We start from the raw sequence: 24,854 nt of genomic DNA on the forward strand, positions 1-24,854 counted from the left end.
GTGTTTTGCTGAACTTGTAAAATAATATGGCCGCATGCATCTATCGGATGCAGAGGCCGGGAGATAACCTCCTTTTCAAAAATAAAATAAAATCCGGACAGCCTATTTTTAAAATTTCGTTTTTATTTTTCGTTTTCGTTTTTCTTCTACTTTCAATAATTTGGGAATTAAAAAAGATTAAAAAATTATAAACATGTGAATTTTGAAATGAAATGTTTAATATTTCATAAATGTTTATGGATCCAGAAATGTTCATGGTTTTTAAAAAATGTTTGCATATCAAAAAATATTCAGGAAATCAAAAAATGTCATGGTATTTTAAAAAAGTTTGTGTATTAAAAATGTTAATTAAATTGAAAAAAATATCACCAATTCAAAAAATGTTCATGAAATTCAAAAAATCATCATGCATTTAATTTTTTCTTTGAATAAAAAAATATTCATGAATTCTAGAAAATTGTTCCACCAAACAATTTCCAAAAAAAAGTTCGTATGTTCTAGAAATGTTCGCCTATTCAAGAAAAATATTTTAAAAAATGTTTACAATAAAAAATTTTGCAAATAGTATAAAAGTCCATGAATTCTAAAAATATTCATGATTTTAGAAGATGTTTGAAAACCTGTAAAAATGTTCACGATTTAAAAAAAAGTGATTGTGTATCTCGGTGATGTAGCGAAATGTGGTCATGGCCATTGAAGATTATAATTTTTTTTCTCTTGTTGCAATGCACGAGCCGTTTTTGGTAGTAATAAGAAAAGGGAAGGAACCTAAAAAAAAAGGGAAGGAAGGTTGAAGCCCACTCTAGTCTCTACTCTACTTTGCATTGGCCTGTCGTGTGTATAGCAGTGTTCTTGTACCGCTCAAAAAGAAAAAAAAAAACAGTGTTCTTGTTCCTCATCCCTACTCGTTGCTGCTTCTATTTTCCCCTTTCCCAACAAAAGTTCAGAACCGAACCAGAACTCCGGTTGTTGACCGCGCCGCCCGAGCTTGCTGCTGTATCACCATCGTCGTCGCCGCCGCCGCCGGGTCCCCTTGTCCTGCTCACCGCTGCTCACGCCCCTCAGGTATCTCACCGTGGATCTCACCCATCTTCCGTTTAGATCCTCGGAATTGGTAGCTGATTCGGTGCGTGCGTGGGGTGGAAACAGATAGTGAATTCTGAGCCTACATAGCAGAGCAATCCCACTGAAGTACTGAACCCTCTTTCTTCTGCGTCGTGATTAGGCGAGCCTTCAATCCTACCTACCATGTGTTCATCAGTTACTTTTTTCTTCTTCTCATATGCATATCATATCAAATCCTCCCTATGTCCCGAATTACCGTCCGTATCTAGACAAATCACAAATCTAAGACAATTAATTCGGGACGGAGGTAATATATCACACCGCTCATTAAGCAATTGGCTGCAGCTCAACCATTGCCCTCTTTAGTACGTATTTTCTTTCTTTTCAAAGAAGGGATCTTTCAGCTTTGTACATCACAAAGTTATAATCTCTCTCTCTCTCTGGGCAGTATGTCGATATTGGTTTTTCCTCTTATGCATACCATATCAAATAAGTACTTTGCACTGCTCATTGATAAGCAGTTTGCAGTAGCCGCTGCCAGCACAAAAGAAGCAAAGTTTGCTGCAGCTTGAAGCAATTGCCCTGTTAATATTCTTTTATTTCTTCTCAACGGACAGACCTTTGTACATCACAGAATTAGCCCCTCTCTTATGTTTGCTGCAATCTCTCTCTCTCTCTTAGCAGTATGTCTGCGACCTGATTAGCTCCTCTCTTCACATGTTAGATTTTCACATCGGCAGTAGGAGCATATCGACACCTCTGCTCAAACAGAAATAATATAGTTGAGGCATTGTTTGCACCTGTATAGTTGAGGCCTTGTATGCATGTACATCAGTGGATGCTGTTTAGCTGTTTGGGCTATATTCTGTTGCATATACACAGTGACTTCTACAATATCATTTTTATCCTACTCCTCAAACTAGATTCTGCCTTGTCTCATGTTTTCCCCTCCGATCTGTTATCCCAGCTGGTCAGAAACAATTCAAATGGAAACCAATGGGTTATCTCTCAAGACTCAGGAAATCGGGTCAAAAAGGAAGTGGGAGACTACCACAGACCTCAGCCGCCGCTTTTGCAGTAATCAACATGAAAATCCATGGAATGATGGTTCGCTCACTACCTCGCTAGGGAGCCATAAAGATTTCCGCTTTTGCAACCAACGTGAAAGTCCATGGGAAGGCGGTAGAACAGAGCATCAGGACAAAATGAATGGGATAATCACTTGTTTGGTTTGTGGCAAGGAAGGACATTACAGTTGTGACTACCCTTTCAAGGATCAGGAGCACAAAGTCATTTGCACACTCTGTAGCAAAAATGGCCACTGGAGCATATCGTGTTGCCAGCAGAACAAGTCGGAGAATCGCGCTTGCACCCGCTGTGGAGAGATAGGGCATAGTACTAGTACACATGGTCTCCTCAGTTGCTCAAGCTGTGACGAATATCATCCGCATGGAGAGTGTCGATTGAGCAAAGTTAAATGCTTTATTTGTGAAAGTCAGGATCATTATCCTGCTCAGTGCCCCTTGAATTGGGTATTGAATGCAGCGTTTCAGGATCAAAGAGAGAACTTCCAAGCTGCTCTGTGGCTTGCACTATCAAAACAAGTCAACACATTATCTAAACGGACCTGCCATCAAGTCAGTCCAATAGCCAGGGCATACAACTTAAGGCCAAGGATATGCTTTACATGCCGTGAAGAAGGTCATGTTGCCTTTTACTGTCCTCAGAAAAGAAGATCAATATTGCCCGACCTATCCAAAGAATTTGAAGAGAGCAGCACCATAGCTAAATCCTCCAACCTGTCCAAAGAATTAGAAGAACGGGACCCTGGTACTGCTAGTGCTAAACAATCATCAAAAATGAAACCGGCATCGGTTCTTCGATGTGTTAGCTGTGGTCAGGAAGGGCACAGGGCCAGGAGCTGTCCAACACGAGTGTTTATATGCTCCTTATGCAATGAAGAAGGCCACCGGGCCAGGAGCTGTCCAACACGAGTGTTTATATGCTCCTTATGCAATGAAGAAGGCCACAAAGCCAAGAAATGCCCTCAGAAGCTCCAGAAGCGTTAATACCAAAAGCTATCGGTTAAGCAAACAGTGATACACACTATACATGTCGTTACATTTTTCTTACGGGTGATCTAACCTAGCCGTTGCTTAACCAAGAAGTGGATACACAGGTAAAAGATGACCTTAGCACAATGGGTATATGTTGTCAAAATCAATGTGGACGCCTCCTTCGATGAAGATCGTTTTACTGGCACTACTAGGGTAGTGATCCGAGATAACAAAGGAAGGTTCATGGCAGCAAAAAATTTCAAAGTAGACTCGGTGCTTGATGGTTTGTCGACGGAAGCATTATAGCAATTACAAGAAGGATTGCTGTTTTGCTGAACCCCTGGGCTGCACCAGGATCACCGTCAGATAGCATGAATGTCATTACGACGATGCAAGATGAGGTCCATTCAGCAGGGGTTGCAGCGGCAATCTTCAGAGATTGTTACTTCGTCTCAAGAGAATTTGCCAAGGTGGAATTTGTCCATGAAAACAGAGAACCAAATACTGTAGCTCACAAATTGTCGTTCTTGCCAGAAATTCATGATTCTCGTACATGGTTAGATGACCCCCCCCCCCCCCCCCCCCCCCTTATATTGTACCTCTTATTAATGATGTAACCCTGTTTATGAATGAATAAAGAGGTATGTTTTGAGGTAAAGAAAAGATAGCAATTAGTTCCACCACGGGTGATCTAACCTAGAATCAACATGTTTATTTCCCATAACAGGGGATGCCCCAACCAAAAGAAGAAAGCAAAAGACTAGACAGAAAACAGGAACAACTACTTGGCAAATGCATTTCAGGGGATACTAAAAATATGTTGTTTGTTTTAGTTGTGAGTTTCCAGTGCTAGTATGCTAAGAAAACCTCATACTGAATGTGTTTTAATTCAATGCTATGAACGGAAGCTTTTCTTTGTTGTTTGTGTCCACCGGAGATCTGTTATTAGCAACCCTGTCTGAGCAAAGAAAATTTATTAAGTTGGCGAGAAAACAAATTGTGGGGAATCAGGGTTCTATAAACAAAACCTCATCTCTTCATTTACATCCATGTAGATTAAACTTCGTCTCTTCATTTTACATTTGTATAGACCCTAGCCATAACCGGAGCGGTGATGCTTGCTTCTAGTAGCTGCAAATCTGAAACTTTCAGATTCTCTTATGCGCTGATGCAAGTTGTTTTTGGCCGTAACTTAAAGGAGTTGCTCATGCCCATGTAGGATATCTCTGGTTGGTTTCGGTGCTCATGCTCATCCGCAAGCTTTTGGATTTATTGTTAGTCAGATTTATGTTTTACTTGCCCTCTTTATTAAAAAAAGACTTATGTTTTACTTCTGTTTGGTTCTAGGATCTGTGAGTCCTGAGTAGAATTAAAAGCTGGTAGGAACTTGTACCCTACCAGGCCTGGGGCGTAAGCAGTAGGGGAAGGAGGGAGCTGGGCGAGGCGATGAGCGGCCGCGCCGGCGGTTGAGCGCCGTCGCGGAAGAGGAGGGAGATGGCGGCGGCGGCTAGGGTTCCGGCTCCTCTGGGAGCCGGGCTATAGAGATAATAATCTTCTTATTGCTTAATTCCAAAAAGAGTCTTACAGCCTATATTTATAACCTAGATAACTTGCAGAAGAATTAACCTAAGATAACTTGTGGGCTAAGATTGCCCGGTGGGCCTAGCTAAACCGGCCATAACACTTCTCCCCGCCTACACAAACAGCTCGTCCTCGAGCTGTAAGGTGGGGAAGCGCTTGCGGAACTCCTTTAGGTGATCAACCAGCGTCAAACACCTTCTCGACAGCTGGGGCGGCCGGGTCGACGGCGACGGCGTCCTCCGGAATGTAGTCTGCAACCTCCAGGTAGAAGAGTCGCGGGCAAGCATGGCCAGGCGTGTAGGGCTCGTCGCAGTTGAAGCACAACCCTTGGCGGCTACGCTCGAGTAGCTCGGCTGAGGTGAGCCGGCGGAACGGGCGCGCCGCGGTCACGGCGAGGGGTGCCGCAGTAGCCTGTGCAGGCCGACCCTGTGCGGAATCCAGCCCGGGTAGCGACCCAGCGGTCCGGGATGGTGATTCCTGCTGGATGGCCACCGCGCGGCGCTCGAAAGCGCGGGCGTAGTACATGGCCGACTGGAGATCCTGGGGTCCCCGAAGCTCCACGTCCACGCGGATGTGATCTGGAAGTCCACCGACAAAGAGGTCGGCCCGCTGCTGCGCCGTCACACCCGACGCATGGCATGCCAGGGCCTGGAAACGGTCGGCGTAGTCCTGCACCGTGGAGGTGAAGGGAAGGCGGCCGAGCTCCGCTAGGCGGCTCTCGCGAACCGGAGGCCCAAAGCGAAGGAGGCAGAGCTCGCGGAAGCGCTCCCAAGGGGGCATGGCGCCCTCGTCCTGCTCGAGGGCGTAATACCAGGTCTGTGCCGCGCCGCGGAGGTGATACGAGGCGAGCCAGGTACGCTCCGATGCGAGAGTGCGCTGCCCACGAAAGAACTAGTCGCATTGGTTGAGCCAGTTGAGGGGGTCCTCCGTGCCGTCATAGGTGGCGAAGTCGATCTTGGCAAACCGTGGCGGTGTCTGGGTCGGAGCGCCGTGTCGAGCTGGCTCAGAGGTGCGAAGCAGCAAGGCGGGTGGCGCCTGGTCGGAGTACTCCGGGTAGGGACCCGCGGAGCTGGATGGCCCGCCGAACTGCGGAAACGGGGTCGGTTGCTCCGGAGCCGTGGTGTAGACCGGCGATGGCGAAGACCCAGCCGCCCATGCTGGAAGTGGCGACGGGGAGGGCGGGAACCGGAACTGATGAATCGGGAGGCCGGTCGGTGAGGGTGCCCCTGAGCTAGGCAGGGTCGGTGCCGGTGGTTGGAGCGTCGGTGGCGGGGGGTGCACGGGGGCGTCGGTGGCCGCGGGAGGGGGTGGCCGCAAGTACCACAGAGGGGCCGCGGCCGGCGTAGTCCTGCCGGGGTGTCCCGCTGGAAACGGCAGCAGGGGCTGCCCAGTGCAGGTCGGCGCGGAGAACGGCTGCAGCGGTTCGGTGGCCGCCGCCTGCGGCATCTGCTGTAGCGGCCAGGGGCCCGAGGACGGCGTCGGCGCCAAGGGCCAGAGGGGCGCGCCGTACGGAGAGACGCCCTGGAGCGGCCACGGCGTGTGACCGTAGGCGGCAGGGGGCGCCGTCGGCAAGGGCATGTAGGGCCCGGTCGTGTACTGCTGCTGTTGCAAGTAGAGGCTCTGGACGGCGGTGACGAGGTCCCGCAGGGTGGCCGTGACCTGCTCCGGTGTGAAGACGGCGGACGACGGCGGCGCAGGAGGAATTGTGGAGGACGGCGCGGCCGGGGTCGCGGTGGAGACGGGGCCCGCCAGCGTGGTTGATCCGGCGGCGGACGTCGTCGGCGCGGTGAGGGACGGCGCCGGCAGCATCGGCGCGGTGAGGGACGGCGCCGTCGTCATCGGCGCGGTGGATCCGCTGGAAAGCGCCGGCGGTGGTGGTGGCAGGGACACGATCAGAACTTGGATTACCAAATTGGTAGGAACTTGTACCCTACCAGGCCTGGGGCGTAAGCAGTAGGGGAAGGAGGGAGCTGGGCGAGGCGATGAGCGGCCGCGCCGGCGGTTGAGCGCCGTCGCGGAAGAGGAGGGAGATGGCGGCGGCGGCTAGGGTTCCGGCTCCTCTGGGAGCCGGCAATAGAGATAATAATCTTCTTATTGCTTAATTCCAAAAAAAGTCTTACAGCCTATATTTATAACCTAAATAACTTGCAGAAGAATTAACCTAAGATAACTTGTGGGCCAAGATTGCTCGGTGGGCCTAGCTAAACCGGCCATAACAAAAGCATTTGTGCCTACATTCTCTGTTATGTGTATCTAACTAGTGCCTGCAGTTTGATTGGCTTGTGTGTCTCAGTATCTGATTTAACCCATCGCTCGACAACTACTTTGATCTTGCAGTTTCAGCAATTGGTAAGGACAAGACTCACATGAACATCGTGGTCACTGGCCATGTCAACCATCACTGGGCATCTGATCTACAAGCTTGGAGGTATTGACAAGCGTGTGATCGAGAGGTCCAAGAAGGAAGCTGCTGAGATGAACAACAGGTCATTCAAGTATGCATGGGTGTTTGACAAGCTAAAGGCTGTCCTCGAAGGTGTGTCTGTTCACAATCTTCTCTGAGAGGAAAAATGGATTTCAGTAGATACTAGAGCTCTGTTGTTTGTTTTAGTTATGCGTTCCAGTGCTAGTATGTAGTATGTTAAGAAAACCACAAACTGAATGTGTTTCAATTCAAATCTGCTAGGAGCGAAGCTCTTCCGTGTTGTTTGTATCCACCAGAGATCTGTTTTTACCAACACTCTCTGAGCAAAGAAAATTTTCTTCAGGTGAAACGATCTAATCTTGTCTATTAGGCCAATGATCTTGCTCATTTCTTTGTACGCACAGTTTTTTTCCTCTAATTTTGTTTCACCCATTTTTCAGGTCATGTAACCTCCAGATTATTCTATAGCTGATTCCTTGAGGTTATGTAACCTTGTACATAATCGGCTTCCTGCACGTACCAAGGCAGTGGTGTCTGTCTATGTCATGGTTAGGTGCCTCCCAAAAGTCGCAAGAGCAAGCCAGGAGAAGAAGATAGAGAACCGAGGTTTCACATCATAGCTCATCCAAGCAGCAACAAACAACTAATAGTTTCACACTTTCACATTTTGTTCAGATGCCATTTGATTAATCAATGTCCTTGGCAACGTGTTGCCTCCTGGTGGCGCTCACGAACAGAGACGCAAAATCCGCATCACAGATGGCCGGTACGTACTTTGCCCGTCTTATTCTTATTTGTCACCCACCACAAGATGAGTAAATTTTATTGAACTAGTAAAACTCAATCTGAGAAAGCACAATTTGCGTTGACGTTTCCTTCCGTTTTCTATCAGTCTCTTGGTCTTGTTCCAAGCAGCTAGCCCTTCAGTACACGTGCTGCAGCTTAATTATTCTTCTCCTTGTCTACAACGGCCCACCCTAGGATCCTGTAGTGGTTCCAGCGCTGCTGCACGTAGACCAAGAGCGCGAGCACTAGCGCGACGAGCGGCACCACCACGCCACCAGCCTTGGGGTACAAGTCCATGGTGACCCCGTCTTGGACCTCGTAAGGGACAGGGTACATGTCAACCGCGGAAGGCGGCCGCAGGAACCCATAGACGTGCGGCAGCAGCGACATGCCGGTGATTCCGGCGTAGTAGCTCTTCCTCAGAGGCCGGCAGTTGACGCGCCACACGGCGTTGCCCATGACCTGCGGCAGCAGGAACCATTCCCTTACCAGGCCGATGCACCGCTCCGCCATGGCCGCCATGTTGTACGAGGGCCGGCTATGGGTATAGGATTCTCCCTGGCATTGTGCTTGCTGGGTGTACGCCACATGCGGTGGCGGCTTGGTTGACGTGCCGTCGTAGGTGGCCAGCAGCCAGTGCACGGCGAGGACGAACAGGAGACCGACAAGGTGCAGCCTGGCCATGTCGCTCGGGACGCGTCCTGGCTCGAGCGGCATCCGCGCCCGCGCACGGACCCTGGACCGCCGCACCTTGTGCGCCAGGCGCAGCGTGAGGAGGAGGGCGAGAGCTTTCACGAAGTAGTCCATGTCCCAGTGCAAAGCCCCGGACCTGCATCCTGTAGTTGTCGTCGCCGTCGAACGTCCTTGGCCACGCGAGTAGGATACTGGCGTCGGTGACCAGCGCCGTGCCGTAGCCGAGCGCCTGGACGCCTAGCATCCCGAGGGAGATGTACGGCACGGTGTCTGGGTGGGACTCCATGTAGCGCAGCTGCCTGAAGGCGGCGGCGATGGTGGCCGATGGCATGGCGAGGCAGACGACCCCCTTCTGCTCCATGAATCGGTTTGACATCTCCCGGGCATAATAGGAGGGGTGCTCTAGGAGCTCAGTCCTGTTGAAGTACAGCGGGTCGCCGGTGGCCCTTGTGCTGGACAGGTGGACCTTCGCTGACGGGCTGAAGAGCCACCGCATCCTCGTCGGCGGGTACTGCACCTCCAACTCGATGGAGCTGTCCATCCCGCTTCGAAGGCCTCTCATCTTTGACATGATCTTCCATGGGGCCTCGACGCCTTGGCAGCCGACCAGGTGCATCCGCCCATCCTCCGGGTTGTACACGCCCCCCAGCGACATCACCGAACGCGGCCCAAAGAAACTGTCGGACACCGTGAACGCAGCTGACACGTTTAGAAGTTCCTGCCGCTCCACGCCATGGTCGCCCATACCATCTTGATCTTGTGCTACCGACATGCTTGGCTGGGGCACGTAGCCTGTGAGCGGACCAATCGAGAATATTTGCAACTCAAAGAAGCGCTCAGAGGATTGTCCTCCCTTCATGATCCATTCTGGCCCGGCCCGGAAATGGAGGTGCAGATCTTCACAGAGGCTCGCCATGTCACCATGGCCGGCGCGTTTCCTCGGATAGCTTATCGGAGACATACTAAGAAGTCTAGGCCTGTAAGGGTTCCATTTTTCTGGTTTTTCTGGAATTTTTTTACCGTGTTTCTTTGATTGACGCGTGTATGGGGGAGTTCCTGTGCAATGTTCTTTTTACCGGTCAAGCTTTCTGCACCTCCACCGTTTTGACTAGGTTTGATCGCACGTGTAATTTTTAGGTCGGTTGCCGCTTTGACGTAGGCCTTCTGGGGTATTCATCTTGTCTGTTGAATGCCACGCGTGTACTCTAGAGAAACCGAGGAGTTTTCTCGACGTCTCGCTTCGCCTATTTAAGAGCCAGGGCGCAATCCCTCGACGCAAATTCCACGCCGGCGAAACAGCAGCCAATTGCCGCTGGGAGACTACCGCGGCGCGATGCCAAATTTGCCGGATCTGGCTCGAAGGCCACGATCACCGCGCGAAACGGTGCTACCTCGAGGTCGCTGGAATTTCGTTGGAACGGCTTCAGCGGGCCGAAACAGAGGTCCATCTGGGACCAAAATTTGCCACGGCAGAGCAGGACCTCCAGGAAACCTAGCATCGCTCCGTTCAGTCCCTCGCATCTGAGGAGTTTCCGGTAGGCCGGCGGCTGCTTCACCGCAGGCTGGAGGCAGTGATGGGCGAGGCGACAAGACGGTGAATAGGGATCCAGGCGGCAAGCCAGAGAGAGGCAATGATGGGCAAGGCGGCGACAAGCATGAAGCTGTGATGGGTGAGGCGCCGACGGCGACAAGCCAGAGGTGACGGGCGAGGCGGCAAGGCGACGAGTCCGCGACGTCTTCTCCAACTCCCAGCAAGTATAGGCAAGCGTTCTCTGTCCATTTGTGGATGCAGTACCATTAGCAAGTACATCCCCATGTCAATCTTGAGTTCTTCACTTGTTCACTTCTTGTGCTTTACCCTTTTTCAGTTCGAGTAAATCTGTTTTCCTGACGAAAATCACCTGTTTTTCTGCTGAAAATGCCCTGTAGTAATTCCCGCTAAATGACTTAGCTGCTGTAGCGTTAGAGATGAGCTGCCGCGAAATGTAATCTCCCGCGATTTTGATCTTTGCTGCTGCTACACATGCAGTATCTCTCTCGAGTCAATTTTGTTAAAGCCCTCTCGAGGATGCAATCCTCGTCGGAATGACAGCGGGAAGTAGCTGCCGTCCATGGAGGTTATCTGCCCCATCAGGATGTCGTGACGGGTGATGGAGAACGTGGTGGGAACGTAATGGAGACATGGTGCTGGCACGCTGCCTTGTCGGTGCCGGTGCCCAAGCACGGCGTCATGCAAAGCCGCCCCGTTGACGCACTCCACATGCCCTCGGCTGACAGTGTCATCTCGCTCAGACCAGCACGCTTCACCGCCATTTCCCGATCCTCCCACGGTGGCACGGCGCGTAACACGGCCGTCACCAGCACGACCGCCTTGCCGTCCAGTCCGCTTGTCGTCCCGCACAGGAGGGCTTGCATCAGGATGGCAAAATCCGTGAATGCCCTGTTCGTTGTGTTCATGACGAACGGTCCTAGTTCACTGCAGAACTCTTCGATGGAGTCGTAGTTCCAGTTTGCACTAAGGATGTCACAGAAAAGGGACGTCTTCGTGCAGTTCCCCAGCACATCCACCCGTGACGCCGCCGCCGTCGTCATCGTCGTCATCACATAGCAGGGGAAGCTTGCTGCACCCAGCTGTGACCTCCTATTGTGCCGGAACCGGTAACTAGCATATGGGCCGCCGAACTGTGAAACTAGCCGGACAGTGTCGAAGTAGACGTCGTCCGACTTGGTGCTCGTGCTCATCATCTTGCCGTGCACCGCTCGGGTAGTCAACGTCTGCACTTTTGGGTATCGTAGAATGAGCAATATGTTGCCATTGTCAGCGACTGGCGGCTCCAAGTTGCTGCTGCCATCGCCGATATTCTTGGCCTAGTCCCACGGGCTGCCGGTGCTGGTGCTGTTGCCGCCGCCGCGCATGGGGAGGAGAGCATCCCCGACCATGCACATCACCCTCTCGCCACAACCGCCATCATCGCCAGTCTCTGTGTAGATGCCTTCCAACACCACACTGAGCTTGGCAACACAAGGAAGGAGATTGAACTCCGGCGATCGACACAGGTCGTGGTGTGGATCATCCATCATCTCGGACTTGTCGCCCGAGCTGCTGCGGTTGCGGGTGATGGTCAAGCTGAGGACCCCGCTGACTTTGAGGGAGCGTCTCGCACGACGTCGTTGTGTAGTGTCGTCGGCGTGCGTGAGCGTGAAGGTCTCGAGAGGGGTGGATTGCTGGAGTAGCTCGGGATGGGGACCGGCGACGCCAGGAGACGGCATTAGCGGCGCATGGCCGGTGTCCTGGTGCCAGTCGCCATTGGCGAAGTGCAGATCATGGACCATGGGGCCCTCAGCCGTTAGCTGGGCGGCCAAAGAGAGCACGGACCGGCACTGCCGCCTCACGTCCACGGCCCGGAGGTGGTCATGAGGAACCACCGGGAGTCTGAAGGACCTCAGGAGCGGTTGGGCCGCCAACAAGGTGACGTAGCAGAGACACAGACAGAGCCAGAACACGCCGAGACGACTAATGCACGCATTGCTGATATCAATATATGCATCAAGCAGGCCAAACAACAAAGTTTGGCTGCTAACCAGAGGTGTTGACTTGGAGTTTGGCTGCTAACCAGAGGTGTCAGCACGGAGTCGTTGCTTGGTGTCAGGAAGCCAACTGTCGTCTGCTTGAATCATGCTCATGCATGCAAGCATGATGTCGCTGGGTACGGTCGAATCAAACTTAGAATAAGAAGGCCGGATCAAGACAACAAGAGTTCGCTCGCATGCCCATTGCCTTGAACTGTGAATCGGGTGACCTCTTGTCTTGATAAAAATAACCAGGGTTAAAGATCCATCATTGGAGATAGAAGTTGACAATACTTAAACATCAGTTGACATGGAACGACCACCGGCAATAGCATATACAAACTGTTGGCTGGCACTGTAAGCTGGTACTAACAAGCTGAGAATTAAATCCGGACCAAATTGATGCCTAAAAATTAATGAACCCTAAAAAAATATGAGGGGTGAGAAGGGATTGAAGAGGAGGAGGGGAGGATTACCGGTCCACCGTCTGTGAAGAGGGGCACCAATGATGGGTTTGCTACGGTCGCCACCAAATTCTCGTCGCGGCTTCTCCGGGTCATCACCGAGCTGCAGGTGGATGCACTCTCAGTGGTTGGAGGAGGGGGAGGTGTGGGACAGTGGGAGGAGGATGCTAGCTCCGTCTACGCCGGTTGCACTGTCTCTCCGTCCCCACCGGCAGCGGTTTCATCGCCTCCATGGCCACATTTGCGAGAAAGAGAGGGGCTCGGAGGGGTCGGGGGCACGAGGTCATGTGGCTCTTCGTCGCTCGCACAGTTGTATTACGGGAAGAAACCGACTCAAACAGTTGCACCAAAGCTATCATCAGTCACACCTGTAGATGGGGCCATGAGCGTTGACCAAAGCCCCGATGCACCAGGAGCGCGCCAGGAGCTGCTCTCAATTCCTGGGAGCTTAGTAACTATACTGGATCGGGATCGCGCCATGGCGCGAGGGTGCCGGTCTCAACGTTTTGATCAAGCGGGTAATACTAAGTTAGTAGTAATTCAGGTTTAGCATGTGCTATTAAATTATGATCATTGAAAAGTTTGTTAATACAAATAAATAAATTTAAGTTGGACCTTTCCATGATCAAACTTTAGTTTCTTTGAGTGTTCCTATAACAAAATCCAATCTACATGAAAATAATTTTAAACTAACCATATATTATTTCATAAAAACAAATGGTTAAAGCAATAAATCTTTAAAATAGGCACTTCTCAAACACATTTTCTATATTCTAATTCTAATAAAGTGTAACGCCCTCGATGCGGCTATATCTTCTACGTGTCGAAGCACGACTTAGAGGCATAACCGCATTGAAAGCAATGTCGTAAGTAAGGTAATCTTCACAACAACCCATGTAAATATATAAAAAGGGAAAGGATACATAGTTGGCTTACAGTCGCCACGTCACCCAAATATATGAATAACATTACAATCATCCAATACACTCATGGTCCGACTACGGTATCAAAATAAAAGATCAACCCCCACATGCGACACGGTCCCCGATCGCCCCAACTTGGCACCACTACTGATTATCTGGGAAAGACACATAGTAACGACGAGAGTCTTCGTCGAACTCCCACTTAAGCTCAAGCGCATCGTCTGAAACGGTATCATCGGTCCCTGAATCTGGTTTGGAAGTAATCTGTGAGTCACGGGGACTCAGCAATCTCGCACCCTCGCGATCAAGACTATTTAAACTTAAGGTAAGGCAAGGTAATATGTGGAGCTGCAGCAAGCGACTAGCATTTATGGTGGCTAACCTGTTCGCAAAACAAGGCAAAGCACGAATCGAAGAACTATGATCAAGAAGTGATCCTATAACAACCTACGTCAAGCATTACTCCAACACTGTGTTCACTTTCCGGACTCCGCCGAGAAGAGACCATCACGGTTACACACGCGGTTGATTCATTTTAATTAAGTTAAGTTTCATGTTATCTACAACCGGACATTAACAAATTCCCATCTGCCCATAACCACGGGCACGGCTTTCGAAAGTTCAAATCCCTGCAGGGGAGTCCCAACTTAGCCCATCACAAGCTCTCACGGTCAATGAAGGATATTCCTTCTCCCGAGACATTCTGATCAGACTCGGCATCCCGATTCTACAAGACATCCTCGACAATGGTAAAAAAAGTCCAGCAACACCGCCCGAATGTGCCGACAAATTCCGATAGGAGCTGCACATATCTCGTTCTCAGGGCACACTCAGATTGTCCAAACCTCCGGTAGGCCGGCCCAGAGTTGCCCCTGGTGGCCACCGGCGGCTGACGAGGTGGACCAACACTCAGAGGAGCACTGGTCCGGAGGGGGGGGGGTTTAAATAAAGACTTGGGCTCCGGAAACCCAAGGGAAAAAGAGGCTAGGTGGCAAATGGTAAAACCAAGGTTAGGCATTGCTGGAGGAGTTTTATTCAAGGCAAACTGTTAAGGGGTTCCCATTATCACCCAACCGCGTAAGGAACGCAAAATCCGAGAACATAACGCCGATATGACGGAAACTAGGGCGGCAAGAGTGGAACAAAACACTAGGCAAAAGGCCGAGCCTTCCACCCTTTACCCAGTATATAGGTGCATTATGATAAACAAGATAATATGGTGATATCCCAACAATAAACAATGTTCCAACAAGGAACGATCTCCAATCTTCACCTGCAACTAGCAACGCTATAAGAGGGGCTGAGCAAAGCGGTAACATAGCCAATCAAGGGTTTGCTAGGACATAGTGGGTTAGATGTTTGACATGACAATTTGGGAGGCATGATAAGCAAGTGGTAGGCATCGTAGCATAGGCATAGCAAAAGAGCGAGCATCTAGCAAGTAAAGATAGAAGTGATTTCGTGGGTATGATCATCTTGCCTGCAAAGTTGTCAGAGTTAACTTGATCCTGGTGAGCAAACTCAGCGGGCTCCTCGTTAGCGAACTCGTCTTCCGGCTCTACCCAAACAAGACAAACAAGCAAAAGGAACACAATGAACCACGTGCAATGCTCGAACAACATGATGCAAACATGGTATGCTATGCGGGATGCGATATGTGATGCATATGCAAGATTTGACAAGGAATGATTGAACCTGGCCTCAACTTGGAAATTCAAGAGTGCCACTGGAAAGGTGAGGTGATTTCGGTTGAAATCGATATAAAGATCACCGAAATCGGATGTACGGTTTGGAAATGGCAAGCAAAACAAATATGGCACCGGTCTGCGATAATCAGCAAGTAGCCATCTAAATGCATCAAGATAAATATGCTACAACACTCAAACATGACAACAAAATACATGGCAGGGATCCACTCATGATGCTTGACAAAAGATGAACACTGAGCTACGGCCAATTCATCCATTAACAGGTTCAAACAAGCATGGCAAAAATGCAAATGATAACAGGTTTCAGACTTAGTGAAATTAACACAAGTCTGGAATTTTAACATTAGGTAGCACACTTTAGAGTACGAAAACTACATGCTACAGGAACTTAACATGGCAAAGTAAGGCATGAAATGAAGCTACTCAAAGCACTTAACAAAAATCTCTTAGTGACCTTGAGCCAAAAGGGATCAGAAAATCCAATTGCAAGTATGTGAACATGGCAAAAACATAATCAGATTACAGACTTAGTAAAAAACTGGAGCATGCAAATCAGTTAGCGAGTAGGCATGTTCACGAGCTCGATGCACTCACTACAGAGCATGGCATGACAAACTAAGCATACACCCATCAAGAATACATGTCATGGAAGCTAGACATGGCAAGAACAACAACATAGCATGCACGGATCAATAGCAACATCCTCGGCAAAATCGCTAACAAGTCAACAATCTGCCAGGATTCGCGAAATAGCAAAAGTAGAGCTCGATTGACTCAAGCTAGAGTGCTCCATAAATGCAAACAAAGACATGGATGGATAGAGCACCATAATGTTAACAAATCATCCTTACTGATCATCCTAAAAAAAGGCACGCATCACTAGGAAACAAAACATGAACATATGGCATAATGACAAAATCAGAACAAGGACTTAGTGAAATTCTAAGTCCTTGAAAACAGCATTACCGAGTACGCTACTTTGCAAGCTTGTGTTAGTCACCACACATATCACAAAAATACATGGTAAGCACCTCTGTAAAGATGGCATGGCATATAACAAAACTCATGTAGAGCTCAGGAGCATATCATGCACACATTAATCATGGCAAAAATAACAAATATCTATTTGATGAAACAGATCTGGCAATTTTATCACATAGCCCGCTTCCAACAGCATTTCGGGCATCAAGATGAGCTCAAATGAAAATAATGCAATGAGATGAAATGATGTACTCTCTGAGAGGAACATTTTGATATGCTACACGCGCAAATCGGAGCTACGGATGCAGAGTTACGACATGCCAAAGTTTGCAAAATAATTAGGATTTTCGGGGGAAAAGTAAATCGGGTGAAGTTCCAGATCTGGATCCACTTTAGCTTGCACGCCCAACGAGGTTCGACGGGAATGGCGCCGCGGTGGCCGGACTTTCGGAGGTCGCCGGAAGGAGCTAGGAGAGGTCGGAGGGGAGGAAGCCGGCGAGGACCCGCGGCGGCGTGGCGAGGGCGGACTTGGTGCCGGCCGGAGCGGGCGGCGGAGGGGCGCGGCAGCCGGTGGGGGCGGCACGCAGGAGTTGGTGCGGTGGCCGGTGCGGCGACCTGGCGGCGGGGCCGGTGGAAGGAGACGGCGGGTCACGGGCGGACGAAGCGGGCGGCGGCGCTCTCGGGATGGGCCGCGGGGGCCGGCGATGGGCTTCCCGGGCCCTGGCGGCGGCCAATCCCGCTGCGACACATGGCAGCGACGGTGAATTCGGACGTGTCCGACCGGACGGAAAAGTGTCCGGCGGCGCGTGGAGAGGGAGGGGACTAGGGTTTCGTCCGGATTTCGGGAAAGGGATCTATATATAGGCATAGAGGGAGCTAGGAAGCTCCAAATGGAGTGCGGTTTTCGGCCACGCGATTGTGATCGAACGCTCTAGATGTTGGAGAGGGTTTAGGTGGGTTTGGGCCAAATTGAAAGGGTGTTGGGCTGCAACACACACGAGGCCTTTTCGGTCCCTCGGTTAACCGTTGGAGTATCGAACGAAATCCAAATGGCACGAAACTTGACAGGCGGTCTACCGGTAGTAAACCAAGGCCGCATGGCAAGTCTCGGTCCAATCCGGAAATGTTTAACCCTCACACACGAAAAGAGGTAGAAAGGACCATCGAAGGAGATAGGAGCGCCGGAATGCAAAACGGACAATGGGGAAAATACTCGGATGCATGAGACGAACACGTATGCAAATGCAATGCACATGATGACATGATATGAGATGAATGATAAAGGCAACAACACACGGAGACAAAACCCGAACCCGAGGAAAATAAAATAACTTAGTGCCGGAAACGGCAAGAGTTGGGATACATATAAGGTAAATTACATCCGGGGTGTTACAACACTCCACCACTATGAAAGGTCTCGTCCCGAAATCTAGGACTGGAAAAACGCTGGGTACTCAGAACGGAGGTGATCCTCGCGTTCTCAGGTGGCTTCACGGTCGGAATGGTGTGACCACTTGACTTTGAGGAATTTGATTGCCTTATTGCGAGTCTTGCGCTCAGTTTCTTCAAGAATAGCAACTAGGTGCTCACGATAAGAGAGGTCTTCTTGGAGATCAATGTCTTCGAAGTTGACGGTGCGGTCAGGGGTCTTGAAGCACTTGCGGAGCTGAGAGACATGGAACACGTCGTGCACGTTTGCAAAGTTTGAAGGAAACTCGAGTTGATAGGCGAGATCGCCTCTCTTGCTGACGATCTTGAAAGGACCCACGTATCTAGGGGCAAGCTTCCCTTTGATACCGAAGCGACGAGTACCTTTCATTGGAGAGACGCGGAGGTAAACATGGTCTCCGATCTCGAAAGCCAAATCATGATGCTTACTATCATAGTAGCTCTTCCGGCGCGATTGCGCTGCTTTGAGGTTATCACGAATGACTTTGCACATTTCCTCTGCCTCTGTGATCAAGTCATTACCAAGAAGTTGACGTTTACCGGTCTCTGACTAGTTAAGAGGAGTACGACACTTCCTGCCATAGAGAATTTCAAATGGGGCCTTGCCCGAACTCGCTTGAAAACTGTTGTTGTAGGAGAACTCGGCATATGGAAGACAATCTTCCCACTTCATACCGAAAGAGATAACGCAAGCCCTGAGCATATCTTCAAGAATCTGATTGACACGCTCGACTTGACCGCTAGTTTGAGGATGAAAAGCTGTGCTGAAACGGATGTTGGTGCCCATGGCCTTCTGAAAAGAATCCCAAAACTTGGAGGTAAAGATGCTGCCACGGTCTGAAGATATCAGCTGCAGAATGCCGTGCAGAGAGACAATCCGAGAGGTATACAGCTCCGCCAATTGAGCTGCAGTGATAGACTCTTTGATAGGCAGAAAGTGAGCCACTTTAGTGAGTTTGTCAATGACAACGAATATAACATCATTGCCACGCTTGGACTTTGGAAAACCCGTCACGAAGTCCATCTCAATGTGGTCAAACTTCCATTCTGGAATGGCAAGAGGTTGAAGGAGACCAGCTGGTCGTTGGTGTTCTGCCTTCACTCTTCTGCAGACATCACATTCATTCACGAACTGAGCAATCTCGCGCTTCATTCGAGTCCACCAATAAGCCTACTTGAGGTCCTAGTACATCTTCGTACTCCCAGGGTGGATAGAGAGGAGTGAATTGTGAGCCTCGTTCATAATGACTTTACGAAGGTCACCTTTAGGCACAACAATGCGATCCTCGAAGAAGAGAGTATCCTTGTCATCAAGGCGATAACACTTGTACTTGGATTGACTCTTGGCAATCCCAATCTTCACCTTCTTCACTATAGCATCAAGAAGTTGAGCCTCATGAATCTGATCTTTCAAAGTAGGAGAGACTTGAAGGTTGGCGAGGAAACCTTGAGGAACAACTTGCAAATTGAGTTTGCGGAAAGCTTCACAAAGCTCGGGTTGGTAAGACTTGAGAATCAGACTGTTGCAGTAAGCCTTCCTGCTCAAAGCGTCAGCAATCACATTAGCCTTGCCTGAAGTATATTCGATGCTCGGATTATACTCTTGAATCATTTCGACCCAACGAGTCTGCCTGAGGTTGAGATTAGGCTGAGTGAAGATGTACTTGAGACTCTTGTGGTCAGTGAAAATGTTTATTTTTCTTCCCAATAAGAGATGTCTTCAAGTCAAAAGAGCATGCACAACTGCCGCCAACTCGAGGTCATGAGTGGGGTAGTTCTTCTCGTTGGGCTTCAACTAGCGAGAGATATAAGCCACAACTTTCTTCTCTTACATCAACACTTCACCAAGACCTTGAAGAGAGGCATCACAGAAGACCTCGAATGGTTTGGATTCATCAGGAGGAGTCAGAACTGGAGCAGTGACTAATTTCTCTTTCAAGGTGTTGAAAGCGATGTCACATTCAGGAGACCAAACGTACTTGACGTGCTTCTGGAGAAGGTTTGAAAGAGGCTTCGCGATCTTTGAGAAGTTCTCAACGAATCTTCGACAGTAGCTTGCGAGACCAAGGAAGCTGCGGAGTTGCTTCACGTTCTGAGGTGGTTCCCAATTCACAATTGCAGACACCTTCTCAAGATTCGCCGCTATGCCCTTGGCAGAGATGATATGCCCAAGATAGAGAACCTCATCGAGCCAAAACTCGCACTTTGAGAACTTGGCGTAGAACTGATGTTCTCTGAGCTTATCGAGCACCAAAAGCAAGTGCTTGGCATGATCTTCCTTGTTCTTCAAAAAGACCAGAATGTCATCGAGGTAGACTAAGACGAAGTCATTTGTGTAGGCGTTGAAGATGAAGTTCATCATGCGAGAGAAAGTCAGAGGAGCGTTGACGAGACCAAAAGACATGACAGTGTATTCATATGAACCATAGCTTGTTCTGAAAGCCGTCTTGGGAATATCTTGCTCACGGATTCGAATATGGTGATAGCCCATACGGAGATCAAGCTTGGAAAATACTTGAGCACCTTTGAGTTTTTTAAAAAGCTCATTGATATTGGGAAGTGGGTATTTGTTCTTGATAGTCTTTTTGTTCAATGGACGGTAGTCAACACAAAGTCGGTCCGTTCCATCCTTCTTTTTCACAAAAAGAACTCCACAACCCCACGGAGAAGAACTAGGCCGGATGAGACCCATTCGCTCTTGAATATCGAGTTGCTTCTTCAGCTCCTTCAACTCTTCAGGTCCAAGCTTGTAAGGACGTTTGCAAACAGGTTCCGTGCCAGGCTCAAGATCGGTGACGAATTCAATTGGCCGGTGCGGAGGCATTCCTAGAAGCTCTTCTGGAAAGACGTCTTGATATTCGCAAACGACTGAAATTTGAGAGATGGCATCCAGTTCACCCTTCTCATTGAGAGAAAACAGACGGATGGTATTATCCCGAGCGGCAAAGACAATTACATCCTCAGACGAATGAGTCAATTGAATCTGCTTGGCTGCACAATCAAGCTGAGCCTTGTGCTTAGAAAGCTAGTCCATTCCAAGAATAAGATCAATATCCGAGTTACCAAGGACCATTGGAGAAGCCAGAAACTTGAAATCACCCATCATGATAGAAATATCCGGAATCTCGTAGTTTGCGAGCAAACATTTACCCGGTGAGAGAACTGCTAACGGTTTATACAAAACTTGAGAAGACAACTCATACTTAGATGCAAAAGGTCTTGAGATGAAACAATGCGATGCACCAGTATCAAAAAGTACTTTTGCAGGAACATCGTTAACAGGAAGGTTACCCATGATGACATCTGACGAGTCCTCTGCCTGAGCTGCATTCATCAAGTTGACCTTGGCGTACTTGGGGTTATGCTTGACCACAGCTGTACTTGCCGATCTCACAGGAGGAGGAGGAGGGAGACGCCTCTGATTGAAGCATTTGTTGGCATAGTGATCCTTCTGTTGGCACTTGTTGCACATGACCTCCGAGAGCGGACGGTGATACGGAGCACTCGATCTTGGAGCTTGAGACAAAGTCTTGTTCTGAAAGCCAGGGTTGGGTGGGTGGGAAGATCCACTGCCACCTTTGCTCTTCTGCTGATAAGGCTGACGGAACGGAGGAGGAGGGGGAAGCCAATACTTCTGCTGCTTAGCCACTTGAGTTGAGTAAGGAGGAGTTGCATCTCTGACTCGCTTCTTGGAAGCATCACATTTCAGTTGAGCAGTCTCTTGCTTCATTGCCATGTTGTAAAACTCATCGTACCTCTTGGGCTCAAAGAGAACGAGAGCTAGCTGGATTTCTTCTCTGAGACCACCCCTGAACTGATATATCATGCTCTTCTCGTCAGGGACGTCCTGCTTAGCAAAACAGGCGAGCTTCTGAAACATCTTGTTGTACTCGTAAACAGACATAGAGCCTTGCTTCAGGTTGCGGAATTCCTCACGCTTGCTTTCAACCATGCTCTGAGGAATATGACGAGCTTTGAAATCTTGACGGAATTCATCCCAGGCAATCACACGGCCTTCTCTGGAATCTTTGTACTGCTGAAACCATTCTGCAGCTTGGTCTTTGAGTTGGAAGGAAGCGAACTTGACAAAGTCCTCAGGCCTGACGTTACTGCACTCGAAATGCTTGCATATGTTCATGAGCCAATCATCAGCGTCTGTTGCCTCAACACAATTGCTGAAGGTCTTTGGCTGGTTAGCAAGAAACTAGTTGAGTGTAGCAAAGTGATTCTGAATGTTGCCTTGGCCCTGGTTCCCTTGATTGCGCTCTTGAAGAAGTTGCATGATCAGCTGCGTGTTTGCATTGGTAGCGGCCATCACAGCTTGCCATGCCTCCGGAGGTGGAGGTGGTGGTGGCGGATCAGGATTCAGAGTCGTGCGCGTTGGAGGAGCCATCCTGAAGAGGTTGACATCCATTAGCACATTGACAGACAAATATTGAAGCTGAATCAAACGGGTTGAAATTGTAACATATAGACTTCACATCCGAACAAAATGAACGAATGCATTCCAATTGAAATGGTCACATATCCATAAATTAAGAAGCCACTTAGAATTGAGGTAGAAGAAAAACAACAAGGTACGAAACAAGAACGAATACCCGGTAAGGATCACCCAATCTCAAACCAAATATCCATGGAAAAAGAACTAGAGCTACAAGAATTCCCATCTATGAAACTCCCGAACCTTTCCGGTTATGCAATCAGGTGTTGGGGATACAGGGGAAGCATAATATCTCACCCAAATCTAGCAAATTCTACATCCAGCTGTATCCATCCTTCAACACATAACCGAGAAAAACTTCGGAAATTATCTACCTCAACCTTCGAAAAGCATCCGTTATACGAGTTATGGCAATACTCCCGAACTCGCGCCCCAGTACTGGGTGGCGTCGAGGTTATCTCACCAACAACTGCATAAAAGATATTTTCGATGTCGGCGAAACTAAACTCAGGTATTCCAGAACTGCAACGATAAAATTGTGACGACAACACCTCGGAGCTCAACTCCCCGGGACACTGCCACAACCCCTAAATGACAGGAGGCACCAAGAACAATGTTCTCGTCACAAATCGATCGGAACGATTCCAAGATACCCGCGTGATCCTAAATTTTTTTAGTGAAATTTGAGAAGAGAAGAGTCAAAACTCTACGTCAGGATGCCTTACCAGAGCGATGAAGGGACTGGGGAGTAAAAAGAAGTCCTAACTCTCTGATATATATAATCCTAAATGACTCAAAATATTTTTCTAGACTCAACAACGCCAGCTATTCGATCAAGCAGGGGGGCTCCTAAAGTCGGGGAAGGCTCTGATTACCAACTTGTAACACCCTCGATGCGGCTATAACGCCCTCAAGAAAGAGATGGGCTCGGAGGGGTCGGGGGCACGAGGTCATGTGGCTCTTCGTCGCTCGCACAGTTGTATTACGGGAAGAAACCGACTCAAACAGTTGCACCAAAGCTATCGTCAGTCACACCTGTAGATGGGGCCATGAGCGTTGACCAAAGCCCCGATGCACCAGGAGCACATCAGGAGCTCTCAATTCCTGGGAGCTTAGTAACTGTACTAGATCGGGATCGTGCCATGACGCGAGGGTGCCGGTCCCAATATTTTGATCAAGCGAGTAATACTAAGTTAGTAGTAATTTAGGTTTAGCATGTGCTATTAAATTATGATCATTTAAATAAATTTAAGTTGGACCTTTCCATGATCAAACTTTAGTTTCTTTGAGTGTTCCTATAACAAAATCCAATCTACATGAAAATGATTTTAAATTGACCGTATATTATTTCATAAAAACAAATGGTTAAAGCAATGAATCTTCAAAATAGGCACTTCTCCAACACATTTTCTATATTCTAATTCTAATAAAGTGTAACGCCCTCGATGCGGCTATATCTCCAACGTGTCGAAGCACGACTTAGAGGCATAACCGCATTGAAAGCAATGTCGCAAGTAAGGTAATCTTCACAACAACCCATGTAAATATATAAAAAGGGAAAGGATACATAGTTGGCCGACAGTCGTCACGTCACCCAAATACATGAATAACATTACAATCATCCAATACACTCATGGTCCGACTACGGTACCAAAATAAAAGATCAACCCCCACATGCGACACGGTCCCCGATCGCCCCAACTCGGCACCACTACTGATCATCTGGGAAAGACACATAGTAACGGCGAGAGTCTTCGTCGAACTCCCACTTGAGCTCAAGCGCATCGTCTGGAACAGTATCATCGGTCCCTGCATCTGGTTTGGAAGTAATCTGTGAGTCACGGGACTCAGCAATCTCGCACCCTCGCGATCAAGACTATTTAAGCTTATAGGTAAGGCAAGGTAATATGTGGAGCTGCAGCAAGCGACTAGCATTTATGGTGGCTAACCTGTTCGCAAAAGAGAGCGAGAAGAGAAGGCAAAGCACGAATCGAAGAACTATGATCAAGAAGTGATCCTATAACAACCTACGTCAAGCATTACTCCAACACCGTGTTCACTTTCCGGACTCCGCCGAGAAGAGATCATCACGGTTACACACGCGGTTGATTCATTTTAATTAAGTTAAGTTTCATGTTATCTACAACCGGACATTAACAAATTTCCATCTGCCCATAACCGCGGGCACGGCTTTCGAAAGTTCAAATCCCTGCAGGGGAGTCCCAACTTAGCCCATCACAAGCTCTCACGGTCAACGAAGGATATTCCTTCTCCCGAGACATTCCGATCAGACTCGGCATCCCGGTTCTACAAGACATCCTCGACAATGGTAAAACAAGTCCAGCAACACCGCCCGAATGTGCCGACAAATCCCGATAGGAGCTGCACATATCTCGTTCTCAGGGCACACTCAGATTGTCCAAATTTCCGGTAGGCCAGCCCAGAGTTGCCCCTGGTGGCCACCGGCGGCTGACGAGGTGGACCAACACTCAGAGGAGCACTGGCCCGAGGGGGGGGGTTAAAATAAAGATAATCCTTAGGTTCCGGAAACCCAAGGGAAAAAGAGGCTAGGCGGCAAATGGTAAAACCAAGGTTAGGCATTGCTGGAGGAGTTTTATTCAAGGCGAACTGTCAAGGGGTTCCCATTATCACCCAACCGCGTAAGGAACGCAAAATCCGAGAACATAACACCGATATGACGGAAACTAGG

The 24,854-nt window shown here is 49.1% G+C and overlaps 4 protein-coding genes across 5 annotated transcripts; 1 reads left to right on the plus strand and 3 right to left on the minus strand.

Annotated features, from left to right (window-relative positions):
* The first annotated feature begins 860 nt into the window (after nucleotides 1-860).
* On the plus strand, nucleotides 861-10,474 carry LOC125507763 (uncharacterized). 2 transcript variants are annotated; one of them, XM_087525426.1, is made up of 5 exons: nucleotides 861-1,065; nucleotides 2,033-3,678; nucleotides 7,041-7,239; nucleotides 7,569-7,734; nucleotides 7,804-10,474. In XM_087525426.1, the coding sequence occupies exon 2, from the start codon at nucleotides 2,052-2,054 to the stop codon at nucleotides 3,132-3,134; it is 1,083 nt and encodes a 360-aa protein (XP_087381552.1). In that variant the 5' UTR covers nucleotides 861-1,065; nucleotides 2,033-2,051; the 3' UTR covers nucleotides 3,135-3,678; nucleotides 7,041-7,239; nucleotides 7,569-7,734; nucleotides 7,804-10,474. The 2 variants fall into 2 exon arrangements, with proteins under 2 accessions (XP_087381552.1, XP_087381551.1); XM_087525425.1 differs by having other exon boundaries at nucleotides 7,569-10,474.
* LOC147967892 (uncharacterized) lies at nucleotides 3,467-5,483 on the minus strand. The gene has a single exon (XM_087525424.1). It carries the CDS (start codon nucleotides 5,481-5,483, stop codon nucleotides 4,881-4,883), a length of 603 nt encoding a protein of 200 aa, XP_087381550.1. The 3' UTR covers nucleotides 3,467-4,880.
* On the minus strand, nucleotides 3,688-6,542 carry LOC147967893 (uncharacterized). The gene has a single exon (XM_087525427.1). The coding sequence runs from the start codon at nucleotides 6,540-6,542 to the stop codon at nucleotides 5,595-5,597; it is 948 nt and encodes a 315-aa protein (XP_087381553.1). The 3' UTR covers nucleotides 3,688-5,594.
* On the minus strand, nucleotides 8,071-9,523 carry LOC147967894 (uncharacterized). Its single transcript, XM_087523302.1, has 2 exons — nucleotides 8,800-9,523; nucleotides 8,071-8,702 (listed from the first exon to the last, which is right to left on the minus strand). The coding sequence occupies exons 1-2, from the start codon at nucleotides 9,521-9,523 to the stop codon at nucleotides 8,071-8,073; spliced, it is 1,356 nt and encodes a 451-aa protein (XP_087379428.1).
* Nucleotides 10,475-24,854: the final 14,380 nt, after the last annotated feature.

Source organism: Triticum urartu, chromosome 5A (genome assembly GCF_056163025.1).
Source record: "Triticum urartu cultivar PI428250 chromosome 5A, HENAU_Tu73, whole genome shotgun sequence".
NCBI lineage: Eukaryota > Viridiplantae > Streptophyta > Magnoliopsida > Poales > Poaceae > Triticum > Triticum urartu.

Excerpts from the sequence above, each read along its gene's own strand:
- LOC125507763 (XM_087525425.1), top strand. The coding sequence starts at position 2,052 with ATGGAAACCAATGGGTTATCTCTCAAGACTCAGGAAATCGGGTCAAAA.
- LOC147967892 (XM_087525424.1), bottom strand. The coding sequence starts at position 5,483 with ATGCCCCCTTGGGAGCGCTTCCGCGAGCTCTGCCTCCTTCGCTTTGGG.
- LOC147967893 (XM_087525427.1), bottom strand. The coding sequence starts at position 6,542 with ATGACGACGGCGCCGTCCCTCACCGCGCCGATGCTGCCGGCGCCGTCC.
- LOC147967894 (XM_087523302.1), bottom strand. The coding sequence starts at position 9,523 with ATGGCGAGCCTCTGTGAAGATCTGCACCTCCATTTCCGGGCCGGGCCA. Across the intron at positions 8,703-8,799 it reads GGCGCTGGTCACCGACGCCA|CTCTCGCCCTCCTCCTCACG; the intron begins GTATCCTACTCG and ends ACTTCGTGAAAG.